A 23,397-nucleotide genomic window follows, 5' to 3' on the forward strand; every position below is an offset into this window, starting at 1 on the left:
AGATAAGGTTTATGGATGTGGTGAGAGAGGACATGCAGACGGCTGGCTTGAAAGAGCATGATGCAGAGGACAGGAAGAAATGGAAACAGATGATCCGCTGTGGCGACCCCCAACGGGAACAGCCAAATGAAGATGATGATGATAATACCTTTTTTATTTACAGTTCACCAGTACAAATAACTTGAGACAGATTACATACTCTTCTACATGGAATCCCAATACCTATGACTTAGCCTTGATAAACCTAACTTATTCGTTTTAGCCATTTCAGTATATTATCAGGAGCCCCTTCAGACAACGATTCCGTTATATTCAATCTTAGCAGTACAAAATGATGACAACGAAGTTTTGGAATTTTTGTGCGGTAATTATTTAGCTATGAAATAGGTACTCAAGGAAACTGACAGGGCTTACAAGCTGAAGGACCTTTCAAAGGTCATTTGATAACACAAAAAATAAACTGTCAAATTACACATATCTAAAAGAAATATTAACACATCAGTTTGTTGCAGAAGGGCTGTAAATAAGCTTTATAATAGAAACAAGGTGTGATGAGAAGTGTAAACTGGGAAATGTTTTTTTTTTAAAAAAGAAAATGCAAGAGAAGTAAATTAGTTCTATTAAATCTTTAAGCAAGCTAAAAAAAAATGTGTGCAACTACCTGTTTAAAAGACACAGTAAGCTGTATTGTACTTGCTTTTTCAATAAACTCGAATATATGTGAAAGAAAATGTATAAAATATAAGTAATTGCATTCTTCACTGTGAAAATATACTACAAATTAAAAATAAAACCAAACCTTGCTATCTGACTATGGACATGTGTGTAGTTGCAAAGTCTGTTGCTTGAGGATTCTAGCCAGGTCAAATGATAATACAGCCTTATTTGGACAGTGGCTCAATGGAACCCCTCACCCCCATACACCAGAGTGGACTGCATGGGCAATTAATGTTTCCCTTCAACCACTGCAGGCTTAAAACTAACTATATCTGATACTGTATCCCTTCACAATTGTTTCATTACCCTTATTTGGCAAAATATTCAATACATTCGACACAGTGGCATTATCAACAGCACTTACAGTAAAAAGAAAAAAACGCTATACAATCCACTGGAAGGTGGGTTACTGGATAGAAAGAGACAGTGCGAAAGTGAGTGATATCAGACATAATTAGGGATCAGTTTGGGGTTCATCCTTTCTAGAATATTCTTTGTTAATATAACGTCCCCCAGAAAGATGTGGATTTAACAAGTTTGCAGCTGCCTACAAGGCAGATTGCTTGGTGACTTGGGAGGAACACAGGGTCAGGGTTAGATTCCAGTGATAATTACATGTTTTATTATGGTGCAGTGACAACTTCATCTTTGAAGTTAATAGAATGGTTTACTGCACAGTTTGGTAAGACAAATTTGTATGCAAGATTAAAGTTCTAAGAACTTACGCCACTCTGACTTTAGATTTGATCACAGTGTCTCACTATTTGCTTAAGCCTTAATGGCATCAAAAGCAAAGACAATTACACTATCCCTGATCATATCACTGATTACAAAATAAGGGTAGAGTGCTCCTGATTATCTCACTGATTACACAAATCAGGGTACAGTGCTCCTGATTATCTCACTGATTACACAATCAGGGTACAGTGCTCCTGATTATCTGACACTCACCAAGTACTTTGCAACATTCTGTTCAGACCTTACTGAAAACACTGTTTGACCTGAAAAAGTCCAGATATTGCAGAAAAGACTGAAGGCCTAACAGAAGCAAAGTGATTCTGGGGTTTGCTCAAGTTCTGCAAAATAGTTTTGGGGGAAAAGTCACCACCTCTTAGTCAGGCTTTAAAGCCTTCACAAACTATTCTGCATCAGAAAGCTGTCCAGCTGTGATGTCAGTTGTTGGATGGACAGACCCCAACACCAGAGTCGCACTTATAAGGACTGAGTGTTGTGGTGATGGTCCTCCACTCACTTCTGGACATAAGCACAGTATAGGTGGAAAACTCAAACCAGTAGCTCACAGAAAGCACAACAGTAGTGAGGGCTTATAAGTTCAGCCAAATCATGGTGAACTTTGTCACCGGCAGAGGCTTTGGCAAAGGCAGGATTCTTGCACTCCTATTTTTCCATCTTTTATGGGTCCTGCACTGGATACTATGAATATTAAGAAGGGCCTTCATACTTCCCCTGAAGTCAGAGGATAACTGGGATGAAATACTAGCACTTGTGGAAAGACTAAGAATTGCACTCCTTTCCCAGAGAACAGCATCAGCCCCTGTGTGAGTAAAGGTTTGTAATCAGACAAATGCAGAACACTTTGAAGATTTTTGGTTTTCTGACAACAGATGAGGCAACCTTTCAATTAAACAAGTTAGGATTGCTATTCACACTGTATAAGCAGCATTAAAAAATGTGGGGCATGAGGCCAAGGACACTTCCACCACACCACCGGTTTGAGATGGGTACATCACAGCATTTGTTAACAAAAACAGTGCCCTCAAGTATGACAGCAAGAAATGTAGTAAAAATTCCACAAGGTTATTCTTAGGAAATGACAGCCTAGCTACCAGTTACTGACAGGGCCTCCTTAGGCTCAGAGCAAGATGTATGGCTATTTAATACACATTACATTCAGAGACAAATTCTTGCAATGTTCACTTTTATCTTTTTTAAATATGCACTTCATTTACTTGTATTGCCACACTGCCAACTAAAAATCAAGACAAATACACACACACATATATATAATCTCTATACACACACACACACACACACACACACACACTACATTTACATGGGTTTCATCGCATTGGATGACAGCTGTTTAGTCGATCATAAATGATCGACTAAACAGCTGTCAGAGACTGAACAATTCCTCGGGGTCATGGAATATGCCTTAATTTTGTGCGATCTCAGAGTTAGTATATGCAATTAACAGGGGACCGGGGGGGGGGGGGCAAGTAGAGCCAAGGCTGTTTGGCATCTCAACAATGGGTATGTTTAATGTTTATGAATACACCCGTGTATATATATATATATATATATATATATATATATATATATATATTTAGACACACAAATATATATACATTTATATATAAATACACACACACTTACATACGTACACAGATATACTCATTGGTCAGATAACACAGTTTAGTGCAGTAATGGAAAGTATCACAGGCTGTGCTTGAGACGCACAGGTCAGAATGGACTGCAACAAACTCTGAAGGTAATGGTTTGAAGTTACTGCCTGTTAAAGTAACACTGCACAAACAAGGGATTGCACAACTTACCTGTGATGCAACTGACCAAAAGTCCCACAATAATCACCACTGTAGAACTGAAGCCACTGTACCAGAGGTAGGACAAAGAGTAGAATTTCTTGAGACCTGTGGGACTGAACATTAGAAATATCAGCATCAGACATACACCTGAACAATGAACACTTCTTTGGCTGACATCAAAGAGTGAAACAATACTAATTTCATGAACTTTAATCGTACTTTGACTTAGGAATGGGGTCCATTCCCATCATGGTATTAGAAATCCAAAAGACTTGGAGAAATTAAAAATGGCAGAGAACAATGATCATCATTACTTCTACTATTATGCATTTTCTCTTTGCCTCCTTACTTGTAAAAGACTCAAGCCAAAATTTTTAGCACTGGCCACTTTCCCAAACACAGTCTCAAAATTGATAGAAGTTATGGAATCAAAGTAAAACATCTCTCACTGTCCCAGGCTTTGGCAACAGATACAAATTTATATTTACACTACATTGTTTGGAGGAAAAGGGTAGAGGTCTTTGCATCATACTCATGTTACAGTAATATTACTTCCACAATCGCCTGTACCCGGTCAGGATTTTCATCAGTCCCACCCAGTATCATCTACTAAGGCCATTACCCCCAACAAATATCAAAGCATCTGCATGTGTACTCAATTTCTTCCATGACTTTAATATTTACATCTAAAGATGACAGGAAAATATTTTTCCTCCATACTCAAGGAGGAAATGGCTAAACTCCAGTTAGATAAGAAACATCCCGAAAAGGCAAGAAAGATTTCTGAAAGACAGCAGGGAAGAGGAAACGTTATGGATCTACTGCAAAATATATACTCAAAGAGCCAGTGTTGTAGTATTTCACATGGCAGTTTTACATTTTCCTTGCAGCAAATCCATAATTCTATACTACAGGACAACATCTCATGAAAAAGCAGGAAGAAAATGAAACATACATCACAAAACAACATGGCTGCTTTTCAGAACAAGAACCTTGCAGTACAGCCCCTAAAGGAAAAATCACATCCAAAACGCAAAGTTTTATAAAATGAAAATATTGAATATGGAAATCATATTCAAAATGTCAAGTTTAGTAAACATGACATCAATTTTAGTTACAAGTAAAGATACCTGCTTAAATTAGTTTTTAGAAGATCACTTAGTAGCCACAGCTTTCTGAACACAATTTTAACAATGCATTCAAGCATTACTTTGTTAAACACAATCAATACATTTCTTACTGCAACTCATGAGCCTTTGTTTAGACATCTTACGGCCTTCAAATATTCCACAGATTCACAGATATTCCACAGACACTAAGCCTTATGACCTTTCACACTTTGGCACCATTCATGCCACCCCACCTTTCTTTTTTAAACACCTTTATTAAATTAACGCTGAAGACACAGACAAGCATAAATTAACAGAAAAGAAAAAGCATATTAACATTTTTCCGTTAATTTGTATTATACCTCACATATTTTTTCTTTCCCTGTAACCATCACCCGTCCAACGTTGCATAAGCTGCTGATTTCCTGTCCTCTCTTTAACCTCACTTCTCCTTGTCCTCCTAAACTTTATTCTGCATGTACTGATTCTGCAATTTGCTCATTTCTTTTTCTAAAGATTACTCTTCCAGTTATTTTAGTTCTTCTATATTCAGTACTTTCCATTTTCTAGCAATTCCTTTTTTTGGCAACCAACAGAACACAATTATACTTAACAAGGTCTTACTATGTCTAAGCAATTCAGACTTTGTGCACCAGCTCAAAAGAATCATTTCCTTACTTAAAGCTACTTGCTCACCCAATAGTTCTGACAGAGTACTCTGCAGAGGAATTTTTAAAATTCGCCAATTCATTGCAATCCCAAAACATATGTTCCCAGTTTATCTCCCCCCCCCCCCCCGTCACATCTCCAATACTTTCTATCTACCTGAGGAAAAATCTTTGAAGTCTACTTGATGTAGAGCAATACATATGCAAACACTTCTTAGTAAAGATCCTAAACCTTCCAGACTTTGTTGCATACTTGAGAGCCACACATATGTCCTACCCATTGTTCTCTTGTACATTACTTTTCCAATCTTTTTTAACCTCCTCTGACCGGGTCTTATACTTATGCAATGGTTTATATGCCCTACTAATTATCCCTTTAACAGTAGTTTCTGTTCTAGTTTCAACTACAACCTCTTACCAGAGCAGGTCTTTCACTTAGGATTCCCCTATCCCTTTCTCTTTGCCTATACTATGGTATCAATTCCTAGTAGGGAAGCCTAGCCTGCAGTCCAAATGTCTCCTAGGCCTCATCCCACTCTATTACCTTTCCCCTCTGTAGTTATTTGCTCCCAGTACTTTGGTTCCTTTGCCAGTTTTCTCATAGGTTGGTACTAGGCTATCGGCCCTAGGGTCTATACAAGCCTAGCCATAACAATTCCCTGGATATTTCTTCCCAAAATATTTACTTATCTGGAACCCTGTCTAGCAGGGCGACTGACATGATCCCCGGGGTGAATTTCCTATCTCCCATCCAATCATCAAGGTTCTTTTTGAAGAGGGCCAAGGAGGCGCCCTGCTTGACATGTATGGGCAGTCTATTCCAGAGTATGGGGAGTCTCTGGGCCAGGAACATATCCCTACAGAATGTTTTGTTCATTGTGATGACAAGGTTTATATCCTTGGAGCGTGTGGCTCTGAGGGATTGAGATTTCCTTAAGTGGAGCATGTCCAACAGCTCAGGGTTTGACATGGCCTTGTATGTTAAGCAGAGATCACCTCTGAGTAGACGATATGCCACAGAGTATAGCTGGAGTTTTTTTTTTTTTTTTTTTTTTTTTAGACGGTCAGCATATGGCATCTGCTTTAGGCCTGTGATTCTTTTAGTGAGGTATTTATGTGGCCTTTCCAGCTGTTGCAGATGTCTTGTTAGGTACATACCAAATGGGGCATTATACTCTATAATGGGTCTGAAGAGGGACGAGTACAGTGGGACAATGACCTCCTTTTTTCTGGATGAAAAGCCCTTAGTGATGAGGTGTGCCACACAGAAGGATTTCCTGACTGTTGTGGCGATGTGGTTATCGAAAGTGAAACCACTGTCCACCTGTGTCCCACTTTCGATGTTTAGTGTACTGCCACCTATGTGGTAATTCATGGGTACATGTTTTTTTCCAAAGGGGATAACTATACATTTCTTGGCATTAAGCTTGAGCCCATGGCTCTGGCATCAGACTTTTGTTTCTGTAAGGCCCTTTTGTACAATATCCAGATCATTTGGGGATTCAATAATGGCTCCCAGTTTGCAGTCATCTGCAAACTTTGTTAGCCAGAGTCCCTTAGTGTTGGCCTGTACTTCAGAGAAGTAGATGCCAAACAAGTGGTCCCAGGACTGAACCCTGAGGTACTCCACTTGTCTGGAGCTGGATTTGGAGTCGGCTACTTTTACAGTCTGGGTTCTATCAGTAAGCCAGTTGGCAACCCATCGAGTGACGTAGGGATTTATGCCCAGCTTAGTAAGTTTATCTAGGATTCCAGAGTTGGGAATGGTGTTGAAGGCCTTGGCGAGGTCCAGATAAGGCTGTGTGGACCGCTTTACCTTCGTCCACAGCTCTGGAGACTGATTCGAAGAAGTCGATCATATTCAGGAGACAAGATCGGCCCTTCACAAACCCAAACTGGGTGGGGTCCAGTATTTGAATGTTGCCAATGTCTTTATTTATAAGTTCCATGGTAATGCATTCCATGCCCTTGCAGATCAGGCTTGTCAGACTGATGGGACGGTAGTTTCCAGGATCCAAGGTGGATCCCCCCTTGTGGAGTTGTATAACTGTAGCTGTGCACCACTCAGTGGGCACGAAGCCTTAGGTGAGGCTATGATTAAACATGACACTTAGGTGAGGTGCCAGTTCATTTTGTAGTTCATGTAGTACACAGCCTGGGATGTCATCTGGTCCCATGGATGCTGTATTCTTAGCTTTGGAGAGTGCGTTTTCTACCTGTGTGGCCATGATTACGGGAATTTGGCAATCTTTTGATATTGAGATGGGCCCTTTAGGGGGTGAAGTTGGCACTAAATCGATCTGCCAGGATACTGCCAATATCCTTGGGATCAGTATATTTAATGCCATTCTATTGTAGCTCAGAGCAGATCTGAGCATTGCCATTTAGATTCTTGACATAACTATAGAATGCCTTGTGGTTGTTTTTGGAATCTTTGGCAATTTTATTTTCATAACTAGCTTTTGAGGATTTTATGAGGGATCTCAGCGTCTTACTGAGGCTGGTGAGGGAGTTTTTTGCATTCTGGGATTTTCCTCTTTTCTGCAACAGTTTCTTCCTTCTGTTGTACAGTTTATTTATAGCAGGGGACCACCAGATTGGCTTCCTTTTTTTGGAGAAGAGCATCTTGGTTCTATTTGGGATGGCACGATTCATGCATGAGTAGATGTGCTCGTACAGTGTCAGTGTAGGATTCTGCAGTCGAACTTTCAGATGCCGTCTGCATGGGTGTCGTGAAGTTTGTCACTTCTGACTTCAGTAGCATGAAGTTGGCTTTGGAGAAATTTAAGGAGGTTTTCTTACTGGGGGGGGGGGGGGTGGGATGTGGATGTCAAGGGTGATTTGCTTATGGTCAGACATGACTAATGAGGGGGTGACCACTGATGTGGAGCATCTATCTCCCATGCTGGTAATGACCAGGTCTAGGATATTGGAGCCCCTGGTGGGACAATGGATTAGTTGATCTAGGGCGTTGGAATTTATGAATTCCAAGAACCGTTGGGAAAAGGAGTTGGTACCCGAGTAGTTTTCCCAGTTAATGGCAAGGTAGTTGAAATCACCCAGTATTAGGGTGTTTGCTTGTATCTTAATATTTTCTAGTATGTTTAGAAAGGTGTAGTGAGAATCTTGGGGCATGGTGGGGGATCTGTAGCAAGCTACAATTTGGATTGCAGTCTTACCTAGTGTTAGTTGCACCTGGAGAATTTCAGATGCATTGTGTTGGGCAACTAGCCTGGAGGTGTGAATATCCTTGGTGAATATGGACACTCCTCCACCTTTAGTGTTTTGGTCTTGGTTTTGTGGCAGAAAAGTGTGGTACAAGTTGTAGCCTGGTATTGCAGGGGTGTTCTCTGGAGCATTGAACCAGGTCTCAGTTACTGCACAGATATCGATGTTCTCCATTTTTATGAGTGCCTCGAGAGAGTGCATTTTGAGGTTTAGACTTCTAGCATTGAGTAGCATTACCTTCAGATTTTGCATGCTTGTATCTGTTACGGTGGTGGTTTTATCCTTTGAACCTTGCCTAAAAAAGGCACTATAGGGGTGGCAAGAGCTTTAGCCAGTAACCTGAATCCCACGGATGACAGGTGCAGACCATCTCTGGCAAAGCATTGTGGTTTGTCGATCATGTCTTCCCAGGCAGACAGATACTGGATCCCCTTTGAATGACACCAGAAGTAAATTCAAGCCCCCTCTTGCCTATTTTCTGCACCCCTACTTGCAGTCATCTCAATGCTAAAATCTCATTTCTCCATTCTCATGTTGGCTTAGTTATTATAATACTTTCTGCTACTTTATGAATAATATTCTTTATGGTGATTATCCTCCTCCTTGATCTGCAGCCAAAATCCCATTATCTATTTCTTGAATTCCCCTTGCTTTATCATCAGCAGCATCCTTTTCAGTTTTGAATTAAAACCTTCTGCTTGTATTATGTATAAGAGCCTTAACTATGTTACGCAAAAATATCCCTTCAAATCAGGTGATCTTAAACCACCTTGTTCTCTTGGAAAGAACAACGTATTCTACTTACCTCTTGCTCTATTCCACACTCTGATAAATTCCTTCAACTTCTCTGGTTGATAAAAATATGCCTCACCCATGTTGATAAAACTAAAGGGACTAAACATTTTCACTGCTTGTATCTTACTATCCATATCCATAAACAAGAGCTTCCATTTTTTCAGTTTTTTTGTATTATCTTTTATTTGGTCTCTTCCCACATACCCTTAGCTGTCATAACAGAAGCCTTTTTAATCTGTACTTAAATACTTTAGCTTGCCAGGTCTCCATAAATATGGGCATTGCTGAACCAATTCATGTGCGGGTATATAAATTGATGGCTACAGAGTTTATCTTCATTCAGTTTATATCCTAGAAAGACTTCAAACTGTCTTAAAATGGTCTACAGCACTGTGGTGCCCTTTTCTGGATTTAACTAGTACAAAATAATTCCATCTGCAAATAAAGACAACTTTTCTTGATTATACCAATTATATCCTTGTATTTATGAGTCCCTTATTTTCTTTGCCAATGGCTCAAAATATAAAGCAAATAAAGGTGAAAGAAAGACACCTAATACCTAGCTCTGCTGTTCAAATGCATCTTGTCAGAGAAGGACTCTTACTTTAATTCTTGCTTTTGATCTTTCATATATCCTCCCTTTAACCTCTATATATACTAACAGGGAATGCAAATTATTCCATTGCCCTGTTCTCATTAAATCCCAGCTTACTCTATATATCAGATGTTTCCTCTGCATCAAGACCCACTAACAACTGCGGTATTTTCTTACATTCTGTTTCCCTCTGGATCATCACTGTTCTATTAATGTTGTCAAATACTTGCCTCCCCTCTACAAAAGCACATTTATCCATATCGATTAATTTTGTCAAAAACGCTGCCATTCTTTTAGCTAGTATAGACATAAATGTATTATAATCATGGAAGTTCTGAGGGAAGAGAGTGATAAAGATTTGGAAGCTTTTACTTAATAGTATTTTAAAAGGAGGGGAAGCCCCAACATCTTGGAAGAAAACTGGGACTGATGCATCTTTACTGTCTTTAGGTAACACAGCCACCACACTTTCTTCCTCCCTAACTTCCAAACATCCGCAGGAGTATCATCTGTTCCTGGAGACTTCCGTGAAGATTGATTACACTGCACCATTTTTATTTCGTCTTTTCCTCTCTTAACTGGTAGTTGTTGATCGTTATCTACCTCTGAACTTTGGCATAACTGTCTTCCATAAACACTTGCAATTGTGCTCTTTATTTCCACATTTCTCTGCTTTATACAAATTTTCATAAAAATTTTGAAATATCTGTAACCCCTCTAACAAGATCTCTGGTTATTTTTATTGCTAAAGGTTCCCGCAGTTTGGTGCCAACCTTCTCTACTTTTTGTTGTCCATGTCATTGTTCTAAACGTTTTTGTGCTCTGGAGATTTCAAAAAAAGAGTTACTTAACAGCAGTCTTATTAAACTTGAGCATCCATCCATCCATCCTCAGCCCCTTTTCTCACTTTACACATGGGATCGGAGTTGTTACTTCAGCAGTGACAATCTTCTCAAGCCAAGGTTTACACTGCCGGGTGGCTAGCCGTGCTGAGGGAGTTCATTCGTACCACTCACTCACAAACACTCATCTATGGCCAATGTAGCATGTCCAATCTACCTAAGGTGGAAGGAAACCGGAGCACTCGGAGGAAACCCACATGACTGCAAGGGGGAAATGCAGACTCTGCAGAAAAAGGAACCCCAGCCAAGAATAAACTTGTGGATATTATCCGGATATTCCCTTATTTTCTCTTTAGCACTCTGCGTTTTGGAATCTTCTTGTTCTGTGAGATTCCCATTATTCTGCAATACTTTAACCTTTGTCAGCCCCTCTAAGTAATTCCTGTTACTTTCAAATGTCTTGATCTCTTATTTCTTTCCTATTTTTAAACTCCATTTTCATTTTATCCTACTCACTGGCTATAACTTCTGAAGATAATTCTATCTTCCCTAATAACTCTTGATTAATTTCCATTACCCATTCCTTAAATTCCTCACTTTTTAACAGGCAGATGGGAAAGGGTCAGTTTCTCATTTTTACTTCATTACCCCTGCATTTTTATTTTGTTTTTTTTTATTATTCAAAATAGTTGCTGGATTTATGTTGAAGCTTTTGATTGAATGCACATGTTCCTGTTGTATGACATATAATTTCTATCTCATCTACACTAGTTACTGTACCCTGGGAAATATGTAAATTCTGTCCGACTTCTTACTAATGAATTCACAACTTCCATACCAAATATTTTCATAAATTTCTTCAGAAATCTACCTTCTTTTGTTATATCCCCCTTCTAGGCCCCCCTGATGCATCCTCACTAGTGCAAATCAAGTTCCTGCCCCCCATAAGTAATCTTCTCTGCTATTGGAGCCCGTCTAGCAATTAATATAATTAATCCCCTTTTGCTTTGTTCCTGATATTTTGCTGAATATCCATCCTGAAACAATTGACAAATTCACATGGTCATTTCTTTCCAAATGTGTCTCCTGCAGCATTGCTATTTGCAATCTGCATTTGTTAATGTAATTCAACATTCCTTCTTTTTTTAAGGCAATTTATGTTCCAAAATAATACGGCTAGCATAAACATAATAATAAAAAGCTGTTGTTCCTAACCTATTATAATTGCCAGCTTTTTTGAATGTGCATTTCCAACGTTTGTAAACAAGTAAATTTTCAAAACAGTGCCAACCCATATGAACTTAGAATAAACACACAAAACTCTGTACATCTTCATAAAATGAAGTTTAACCCTCTAGATAGGAACTGCTCAAAATAGACAGCTACACCTACAGGCATTACCTAACCTAAAATGAAGGTTATCCATGCTGAAGTTCTTGCTACAGCCTATATACCTCATCATCTTCTTTCGGCTGTTCCTGTTAGGGGTTGCCACAGCGGATCATCTGTTTCCGTTTCTTCCTGTCCTCTGCATCTTGCTCTGTCACACCAACCACCTCCATGTCCTCTCTCACCACATCCATAAACCTTATCTTAGGCCTTCCCCTTTTCCTGTTACCTGGTAGCTTCATCCCTAGCATCTTTTTTCCAACATACTTAGCATCCCTCCTCAGCACATGTCCAAACCAACGTAATCTTGCCTCTCTAGCTTTGTCTCCAAACCTTCCAACCTGGGCTGACCCACTAATATACTTATTCTTAATCCTGTCCACCCTCATCACACCCAGTGCAAATCTTAACATCTTTAACTCTGCCACATCCAGCTCTAACTCCTGCCTTTTTGTCAATGCCACTGTCTACAACCCATATAACATAGCCGGTCTCGCTACCCTCTTGTTGACCTTCCCTATCACTCTTACTCGTACTCGTCTGTCACAAATTACTCCTGACACTCTTCTCCACCCACACCATCCTGCCTGTACTCTTTTATTCACCTCTCTTCCACACTCAACATTACTCTGAACTATTGATTCAAAGTATTTAAACTCATCCACCTTCACCACCTCTACTCCTTGCATCCTCACCATTCCTCTATCCTCCCTCTCATTTACACACATTCTGTGTCAGTCCTGCTGACCTTCACTCCTCTTCTCTGTAAAGCATATCTCCAACTCGCCAGGGTCTCCTCCACCTGTTCCCTACTCTCACGACAGATCACAATGTCATCTGCAAACATCATAGACAACGGGGACTCCTGTCTGATCTAGTCTGTCAACCTGTCCATCACCATTGCAAATAAAAAAGGGCTCAGAGCTGATCCTTGATGTAATCCCACCTCCACCTTAAACGTAGCCGTCACTCCCACATCAGACCTAACCGCTGTCGCACTACCCTCGTACATATCCTGCACCACTCGTACATACTTCTCTGACACTCCCGACTTCCTCATACAATACCACAACTCCTCTCTAGGCACCCTGTCATATGCTTTCTCTAAGTCTAGAAAAACACAATGCAACTCCTCCTGACCTCTGTACTTCTCCAACACTCTCAGAGCACACATCGCATCTGTAGTGCTCTTTTCCAGCATGAAACCATACTGATCACTAATCACATCCCCTCTTAACCTAGCTTCCACTACTCTTTCCCATAACTTCATGCTGTGACTGATCAATTTAATCCCTCTGTAGTTACTACAGCTCTGCAAATTACCCTTATTCTTAAAAATCGGTACCAAAACACGTTTTCTCCGTTCCTCAGGCATCCCCTCACTTTCCAAGATTTCATTAAACAATCTGGTTAGAAACTTCACTGCCATTTCACCTAAACACCTCCACGCTTCCACAGTTATATCATCTGGACCAACAGCCTTTCCATTCTTCATCCTCTTCATAGCTATCCTAACTTCCTCCTTGCTAATCCATTGCACTTCATGATTCACTATCCCCACATCATCCAACCTTCTCTTCCTCTCATTCTCTTCATTCATCAACCCCTCAAAGTACTCTTTCCATATGCTCAACACACTCTCCTCGCTTGTGAGTACGTTTCCCTCATTATCCTTTTTTACCTTTACCTGCTGCATATCTTTCCTAGCTCGGTCCCTCTGTCTAATCGGTACAGGTCCTTTTCTCCTTCCTTAGTGTCCAACCTTTCATACAACTCTTCATATGCCTTATTCTTAGCCTTTGCCACCTCTCTGCCATGCACCTCATCTCCTTATACTCCTGTCTAATTTCAGCTCTGACAATCCCACTTCTGTGCCAACCTCTTTCTCTGTATACTCTCCTGTACTTCCTCAATCCACCAGGTCTCCTTGTCATCCTTCCTCTACGTACATTAATTGCAGTCTGTTCTTTTCTTATCTCTATTCCTCTCCCAGATGTGAACAACTACTTTTATGCTTCCAGAAAGCATCAACTTTCAGCATTGTGAAAAAGTGTGCTTCCTACCTTTAAATAAAACTAAGTTGTACATTGTTCTATTAATGCATTAAAGTATTAAGGCTGCTAAAGGTGCTCTTATTTACTTCACATAATTTCAAAATTTATTACTGAACTGCTTGCCATTGTACCTTTAAATTTTGCATTTCCCTTAGCAAAGAATGCTCAGAAATCACAAGATTATTTACTTGCACCTGCAGACAGCTCATTTCCAAGCAAAAGAGGTCAGCAATAGATCTTTGTAAATTTCCCTCAGAACAGAAAGTACAGCTGCCGACTCCCACGGAACATTTGCTACTGGAAAAAAAAGTAAGCTAATATCTTTGCAGATGTAAGAAACTTAGCATATTTCATGGCTTTCACTATTTTGTTTTATTTTTCAAGCCTTTCTTTAAAAAAATGTTTATATCTTAAGCCAAAGGCATCAATCAAGACATTCACTCTTGTAAAAATAAGAGAAAGCATCTTAATTCTACATATAATATAATCAGTATACTCTTACAACCCCCACCCACTCAAGCTACCCAAGATCACAGCATTTTTTCCAGCATTTCTCCTCCTGTTGTACTGTAAAGCCGACATTTAAGTAAAAAAGTACTAGTTTACTTTAATATCTTTAACTCAGTTACTAAAGACATCCCTCCACTTCTAAAAGACCCCTGACTACTCACTACATAAAACTGCTTTACTATATATATATATATATATGTGTGTGTGTGTGTGTGTGTGTACGTATATGTATGTGTATATATTTTATATATGTGAATGTATATATATATATATATATATATATATATATATATATATATATATATATAAAACACGAAGCTTATAGCAAGAAATGTTTTATACAAACACTAATAAGAACAAAATTGTTACTTATATTTACTTTTCATCCCTTCTAGTGTCCTTTTACATTAATGACAAAGTGGACTATATGCTTTACTTTCCACCCACAAGTTTAACAAAGCCAACAAAAGTCTACTCTTTCTTAGCCACTTTTTCCTTGCAAAGCCATACTTCACAACTGTGACAGATGTTTTATAGTCTCCCACATATTCACTAATTTCAGTGTTGCTGGTCATCTCCCTGTCCCAACACCCGAGTCCAAGTACACCTGATTCTTCTGGTCAACTCCTATCCTTTTTTCCTATCCTATCCTTTTTTTCTGTCTCTCAAGCGTTTTTCTTTGGAATACTGGAAAAGGATTCACTGGCAAAGTCTATGAGCTTTATTGTCAGAAGAAGAAGAATAAGCAAAGTCCCTTGAGTCTATTGTCTTTTTTGTTGGATAAATATTTTATTTCCTCTTTAGCCTATTCTGCATTAAAAATGTCTTGCTCCAGCAAGAAAAATATTCTGAAGACAGCTAGATACAGTGCTTGAATCTCTCACCTGCCTCTCAACATTTTCTGATTGCTAGGATAAATTTGTTTCTCTTCTGCCTGGTGTACAGTGAATAATCATTTTCCGTGAACACTCTGCTGTCTCCAAATACTTTTCCATTATGCCATAGGTTTGTCAGGATCAACCTTTTCTGCTGATACGATTGCATCTTTATTAATATATGTCTTGTCTGCTTTCTCAAGGTCAGGTTTGAAGCATAAATTCAATCTGCACTGTCAATTAACAAATCCTCCAGTGGAATACCAGTCTAGCTGCTTATTTGTGCTTCCATAAAACTAATACAGTCTGTTCCTTTCAGTTTCTCTGGTACATCTTTGAAGATAGCATGCACAGAAAAAACCTAACTCCATTTTTGAAACAGCTCTTTTAATAAGTCTCATACTCAGCCAGCCTTTTCTTCATGTTAGCCTCTAATTTTTGCAATTTTATCAGTTCATCTGAATAGCTAGTTCAAGTGTCTTCTATTTTTCCAGCCTTTTGATATTGGAATTGACATACTCCAACATTTCATTTGTTTTTTTTCCCTCTAAATTATTGGAAGTCATCTCTTGTACCAAAGCTGAAGCCAGAACTGCTTTTTGCTGAAAAGCTAAAGGATTCTTCCCAGCAAGTATTTTCTCTTCAACCTTTCTAGTTGATTTTCTTTCAGTTTCTCTAAATGTCTTCTTTGCTGGCATCCAGGGTACTTACTAGACAGTAAATTAATTCTACTTAAGCTTACAATATCAGTAGTGCTTACTTCTCAGTTTCTATTTTCACACTGGGAGAACTAAAATTAAGCTGTTGATCACTGTGCAGCCATCTTGGAAGTCACACAACGACCCCCATTCTTCAGGAGGACCACAGCAGTCAACCCCAGAATAAATTTGTGGATACTTATCTGGTCATCTAGGTTATTTTAAAAGGAAGATCGTGACATACATTGCTTAACATGCAGGGGAAGTTATTACAAAGGTTTGAGATATGCTGGGTTATAAACCTAACCCTCCAATTATCTGTTGGTGAAGATTTGGACCCGGGCTCCAGTGCCAGTGGAGATGATGGGCTTTCTCAGATATAGGAGGTCCAGGAAAACAGTGTCTCTAATAGCACAGTAAATGAGACTGAGGTCTTCCCTCAAAAGTGTATGAGACACTGAACGAAGGGATGGAGCTAACAGCCTGTCTTGGAAGCTCTGTCATCGTTTTAATTTGATATGTTTACTGATATATATCCTGAAGGAACATCACTCTCAATAACTGGTCTAATAAATCCGAGTAAAAGGGAGTGATTACCTCTTCAGACCTTGAAGATATTCTTCTGGTAATTAGCTATGCTAATTACAAGGATTTCCTGACAACTGTTGTCCACGTTCCTATGACTCAATGTATTTTCATTTAGTAGTGGTGTGTTACTTATGCAATAGAGAGAGGATAGGGGTTATCTACCAAAAGCAATGCTAGTATATTTTTAGCATTTAGCTTGAACTCATCTTTAGTACACCAAGAGTTAACTGGGGAGAGTTAATTCTGGAGAGTTTGAGGGTCAAAGTATGTCTTAACAACCACCTCTAAGTTTGCAGTCATCTGCAAACTTTGTTATCCAGAAGTCTTGGCTCTTAAACTCTGGAACAGAGAATACAGCACTGATTCCTGGGTATGATTTCTCACCCAATCACTTTTGGCTGAAAATCTGTGCTTCATGCTCCTTTACTATCTAGGCACCAATGTACAGGTGATGTGCAATACCTTGTTTTTAGTGATGCAAATGTAATCTGTAGTGCTTACATGCTACTGGTTCATTTGAAAACTATACTAGTTTTATCCAGCCATGTCTGTATATTTCTGCAGCCTATGTACTAGATGCAACACTGAAATGTCGCATAATTTTTATTCTGTTTATGGACGTTGTCTACTTCAGATATTGGTTGCAAAATAAGTATTTAAGTAGTTGCTCCTTATTTTACCATCTTCTGGCACCTATGTCAACGTTTAATTTTTTATGTTCTCAAATAACTCTTAAAAGCAATACTGTCAACTTATTTAGCTCTGATTCATATTATATGCAGGCATGCAATGATTAAGATGAAGGATTTTATAAGCTAGTCAGTTTAGATCAGATGTGGAGATCAAGAGACTGCAGTCATCAATACAGTTTACATCTCAGGGAGGGGGAGATGGCCTGAATGGGAGACCCGAGGTGAAATAACTCACAAATCCTCACAGCCTTTCCTACATCAATCAACATGAAAATAAATGTACGAGTCAAAGAAGCATCATATAGGTCTTTAGGATCGAATGAAACGTAAAAAGTAGGAGGAAGAATAAGCAATGCCTGTTGCCAAAATAAGAAGTTTTTTTTATTTTGCAGGGCAAGGTTTCTTTTATTTTTCATGCTTCCACAATTTCCTTATTTGCTTCATTGTTTTATGGGATACTTAATACTAATCAGGTAATGAAGGTCAGGCTTGGAATAAAGGATTCTGCCCATGACAGTCATGCCTCATGACAAAATCAAAGCACTAAGTATACAGACCTCATCTCTATTACAACTGACAGTCTCTCTAGTTGGGTCACTTGAGCCTCCTAGGAGACAAACTGGATACAGGATCTGATCAAGGCTGGCTTTGCTCTGAAAAACTGAGCAGTTCTCATTCATTAAGAAATAAAAAACAAAAAATGAAGGATAGCAAGGCAGACTAGGCTGCACAAGGTCTCAGCCACCCATAACAGTGAGGCTGGTCAGTTTATTACAGGAATAATCCTTCAAGGCATAAATCAAAGACTTCTCCTGCAGGCCTCTGACTACTACATAGTACAATGGATACACCAGTAGAAGTCTGTTGTCTAGCAGACTAGTATGCCATCACCTGTACTCAACCTTTTGTTCAGTCCACATAACTGCATAGATCTCAAGGCTCAGTGTGGAACAGAGTACGCATAGTGTGAGACATGACAGCCCACTGAAGATGTCCAAGCATTATTAGGTATCAACATGTTCATCTGGCCAACTTTAATTACTTTCCTCTAACAGACAGGGCAAAATAAGTGAAAGGTGAAAAAACATAAGTTATGTACTTCCCATAACATTCTGTGTTGTCCATTTCCATTCTTCCTCAACAAATGGGTTCGGATCTGACTCCGCTGTTACAAAAGCTCATGGTAACCAAAAACTTTCAAGCTTCTCCCTTACCCATAATGCACCAACCCAAAGTTACCTCAAATCTTGTTTGCTGACTTTAACCACAAAGGAAACGTTAACATGCATAAATACAGTAGGTGTAAAACTGCATATGCTCAATACAGAAAGAGACTATATCTAGAGCTAAATAGCAAGGACAATAAGGTCTATCAAATAGCTCCTTCTTCCAGAAGTTTGAGAACAGAAAGGCTGGGGGGGGGGGGGGGTTAAGGAAGAATGAAAACGGACAACACAGATGGAATGTTATGGTAAGTACATAACTTCTTTATCTGATGTTGTCCATTTTCATTCTATCCTCGACAGATGGGACAGAGTCCACAGCTACCTATAATTCTAGGTGGACTCTAAGGAAGGATATTCTTGAGCACAGTTGAATCAAATTATGCTCTACCCATGGAGACCAGATCCAACTTACAATGATTAATAAAAGTATGGGGAGTAAGTCAAGTTGCTGCTCACAAATGTCACCCATGGATGCTCTGGAAAGAAAAATTGAAGAGGTTGCCACAGACCCAGTTGAATGAGCTCATACCGGTTGTGGTAAGGTAATGCCCAACTTGGTACAGACAAATGAAACACAATCAAGTTAGCTATCTAGCTAAAGTTACTTTTGCCAGTGGTTTGCCCAATTTCAGTTCTGCAAAGGAAACATACAACATCTTTTGTTCTGTGCAGATAAAAATGTAGTTGTCTGTGAACATGTAATACATGTAACATGTATTCACTTTGTTTGAAAATTTAGGAAAAATACTAGCAAATTAATGGATTTATTTAAATTAGACTCTGACACCACCTTGGGAAGGAAGAAGGCATTCGTTCGTAGCGTCACTCTATCCTTGTAAAATATCAACTATGGATGTTCAGAAGACGAGGCTTGAATTTCTGAAATTCATCTAGCAGAGGTAACGTCTACTAGAAAAACAGTTTTCCAAGTGAGATACTTAAGGTTAAATTTAGCTGCTGGTTCAAAATGGGAATGTATTAGAGCTTGCAGTACCAGACTGAGATCCCACAGGGGAGTAAGATCCTTAAACGGAGGTCCTAAAAGTAGAATGCCTCACAGGAAAGCTCTGCACAGTCTGCGAGAGGCTACTGAAGAACCTTTGAACCCAATATGAAAATTGATATTGCTGCTAAGTGAACTTTAATGGTTGAAGAACTAGTCCCTTCTTTAAAATATACGGATAAAAACTCGTATGTTATATATAGAAGCTGAAAAAAGCTTGTTGCATTCAGTAAACAAATCTTTTCTATTTACCTGTATGAAGTTTTCTTGTTGAAGGTTTATGGGAAGATAAAAGAATATGTTAGACAAGGGAAGACAGCATTTCTGGTTATCAACAGAATTGGAAAACCAGGCCATCAGCCTGAGATGTGAGATGATGGGATGGACCATGCCCACTGGTGAGACAGGAGGTCGGGACTCGGATCCAGAATCCAAGGTTGGTGAAGTGAGTGAGACCAAAAGAAGGGAAAAGAAATCTGTCAAAGCCAGTATGGTGCAATGAGAATGACTTTGCTCTTCAACCAGACAGCTTTCTGTAGAAAGTTTGGAATTAATGGGATCAGTGGGTAGGCATAACGTAGACTGGGGGACCCATTGTGAAGTACAGCATCCCTCGGTGATCCTCCTTGTGGGGGGATTAGGGCAAAGTAGCTGCTGCATTTGTTGTTTCAGGCAGAAGCAAAAATATTGCAGCAAGGCTGGCCCCATCGATGAAAAATCAATTTAGTCATGTTCCTGTTGGAGACCACTTGTGAGGTAGAAGAATGCACCTGCTCAGTTTATCTGCTATCACACTGGACTTCCCCGGAATGTGCATTGCCATGAGAAAGCGGGTTAGATGAGATCGCCCATTGCCATACTCTAAATGCTTCTTGACACAAGGGGTATGGATCTGGTCCCTCCTTGTTTGATGTACCAAACTACTGACATATTGTCCATTTGAAATGCAATCGTTCCCAAAGAGAGAGCATCTTGGAACACCTGCAATGTTAAAAGCACTCCTCTCATCTCTAGGACACCGACAAGCAAGTTGGCCTCTTTGGGGGACCAAGTGCCTTGGACCGTTTTCCCCAGAAAATTCCCCCTCCACCCCAACTGGGAAGTGTCCGTGGTCATTATGGACTTGGGCTGAGGGGGAGCGAATGGATGACCTTGTAGAACCTGATCTGACTGAATCCACCACCTAAGATCTCTCTCTTGCATATCTGGGTGATTCATATCGGGGTTGGTACAGTAAAGACCACTGGAGAATCCTCATGTAAAATCTGGCTAAAGGTACTAGTGTTATCGCCACTGACATTGATCCTAGAGCTTGAAGGACCAAGCGGGCTGAAATCTTGGTAGTGCAGATTATTTTTCTGACCTGTGATCTTATAGTTTGAACCCTTGAGGGAGGTAGTGAAGCTATCATTGACTGTTGAAAATTATTCCTATGAATTCCAAATTATGGTTTGGCTCTAGTTGAAACTTGATGTAGTTTATGGTTATTTCCAGATGAGAACAAGTCTGAAGAACCTGATTTCTTGCCCATATCAACTGATGCCTTGTTGGGGCAGGAATGAACCAGTTGCCAGGATATGGAAACACCCAGAATCGCTGCAGTCTCAAGTGACTAACTACTACTGCCATACATTTGGTAAACACCCTGGGGGCTGTGGTGGGAACAAAGGGAAGAACTCTGAACTGGTAATGAATGGCTCCCAGCCAGAAGCACAAGTACCTTCTGGATCGTCTGTTCACCTTTATGTGATAGTACGCATCCTGAAGGTCTATCTAGATGGTCATCCTTGTCCAGAAAAGGGAGAATGGACTGAATCATGACCATCCAAAACTTGTTGTGTCGAACTAACTTGCTCAAGTTGCTGAGATCCAAAATTGGTCTCCAGTACCATTTTCCTTGGCACTAAAAAGAATATTGAGTAAGTTCCAGATTCAATTTGGTCTGGTGAAACCTCTTGGATGACTTTTCCTAGCAGATTTTGTATTAGAATTGCTGCTTCTTCCCTCTGACTGGGTGGAACATTGATGATTTTCCTTGAGATTGCAGGTGGAAGGGAAAAGGGTATTATACAGCCTCTGGAAATAATTCTCTGCACCCAAGTATCTTTTATGCCTAGCCAGGCTCTCTGGTGCAGAGATAATCAAACCTCAATTACCTCTGAAGGTGGACAACTGGGCCTCCTTTCAGAAGCACTCATAGGGTCAAACCAAGAAAGAATCTCTGGACCCCTGGCTTTGCCGCCCTCCTCTGCTGCAGGAGTAGCATCGACCATTGGAGTTCCCCCCTCTACCCCTGGCGGAAATTTCTCCATGTGTGTCCTGGAAAGGACTCTGGGATTTTCTGAACCACTTCGTTGATTCCGTGAAAATGAACTCTGAGGGGTTGAAAAACATACACCCACTAAAGACAGGGTCTTTCCATCTTTCTCACACCTGGATAATGTGTCCTCCCACTTTGGAGCAAAACAAAAGACATGTTATCAAAGAGAGCATTGACGAATAAAGACTTGAAAGGCTCTGCAAAATCACATAAGCACATCCAGGCATGTCTCCTAAGTGAATGCCTGAATTCGCTGCCCTTGGGTTCTTTCGGCTACATGCAAAATGATCATGGATGAATTCCAAATAGATTGCAGGGTAGCTAACTGAGAAGTCATGGATGATTGGACCTTTGTAGAAATGGATCCTGAGAGGGTAACTGACAGTTCTATAAGTAAATCCCTGTGCAACCTTGTAAAATGTGCCAAATAATTCAGTGACCCTAAGGCGAAGGTCGCTGAAGCATAGGCATGGTTCCCAAACCTGTCCATCACCCTAGACTCCCAGTTAGGGGGATGAACAGTGGAACACTCTTTGCCAGGTTCCTTTTTGGTGGCCACCGCCACAACCATGGCATCAATGGGCACCCCTTTACCCCAAAACTGCTTATCTAAATTTTGTCCTGTCTCTGCAGCATGGGTTCAGCTGGTCAGGTTACATCCATGCCCACTGAGAGACCAATTCTATAAGCTCGTCAGTGGGTGGAGTAAGCCAGGAGGTAGACGGGCCAGTACCAAAAACCTCAAGGAATACTGACTCCTCGGATGAAGAATTGCTGGGCATCCAACCACCTCTCTGTTTTAAGATGTCAAGGATGTCTCTAAATGAGACATCTTCTGGAGGTCCTCCATGACCTACTCTTGAGGAGAGACCAAGTGTTTCCTCTTGCACTTCTTCCTAGGGACCTCCTCAGTGGGATGGGGAGGTATTGGAGGAAACTAATACCTTGTTGGAAAGCTTGGGGGTCTTGGACTGGCTGTCCGTGGTAAAGAGTGATAAGGCTCCAACAGCAGAGACAACAAAGTAGAAGGCGGAAGATCCAAGGGGACTGGATCCATCCAGTCTGTCAGGGCAGGAAAGAAAACCCTCTTAACCTCAAAGGCTGATATTTCTAGAGAAAAAGAAGACTGACTCCGAAAAGACTAGCTTCTGGGCCCCTGTCTTCCCCCGCTCCAAAAGCAACCTCCCTGAGGTGAAAGCCACAGCAGAGCTATTCAGTACCAAGGTTTCAAAGTGCAGAGATGGCTCTGACAACTTCAGAGTTTACTCCAACACCTTGGATCTGACAGGGAAGCTATGGCTCTGAAAGCCTTCTGGATCTGACAGAACTGCAGCACTCAGAAAAAACTTCAGATCTGAAGATATTATCTTCGGATCAGAGCCAGACAGCGCCGAAAGGCTCAGATCCAGAGAATCTGAAACAGTTGAAGGAATCAGAGGAGGAACTTGAAGTGGGGGGTTGGTCAAAGGACAGACCTCTTGATCTGAAGGGGTAGTAGTCGTTAAGACACCTGTCTGACTG

General features: G+C 40.2%; 1 protein-coding gene across 7 annotated transcripts in view; it reads right to left on the bottom strand.

Moving 5' to 3' along the window:
* Positions 1 to 23,397, bottom strand: part of SLC5A6 (solute carrier family 5 member 6) — a 1,143,936-nt gene that overhangs the window by 147,797 nt on the left and 972,742 nt on the right. For all 7 annotated transcript variants that reach the window (XM_044061732.1, XM_044061733.1, XM_044061734.1 and 4 more), the window contains one exon: positions 3,294 to 3,397. In XM_044061732.1, coding sequence (XP_043917667.1) covers positions 3,294 to 3,397 — 104 coding nt within the window. The remainder of the gene's footprint in view (positions 1 to 3,293; positions 3,398 to 23,397) is intronic.

This window comes from Protopterus annectens, chromosome 2.part0 (genome assembly GCF_019279795.1).
Source record: "Protopterus annectens isolate FY-2018-M chromosome 2.part0, PAN1.0, whole genome shotgun sequence".
In the NCBI taxonomy this organism is placed as follows: Eukaryota; Metazoa; Chordata; order Ceratodontiformes; family Protopteridae; genus Protopterus; species Protopterus annectens.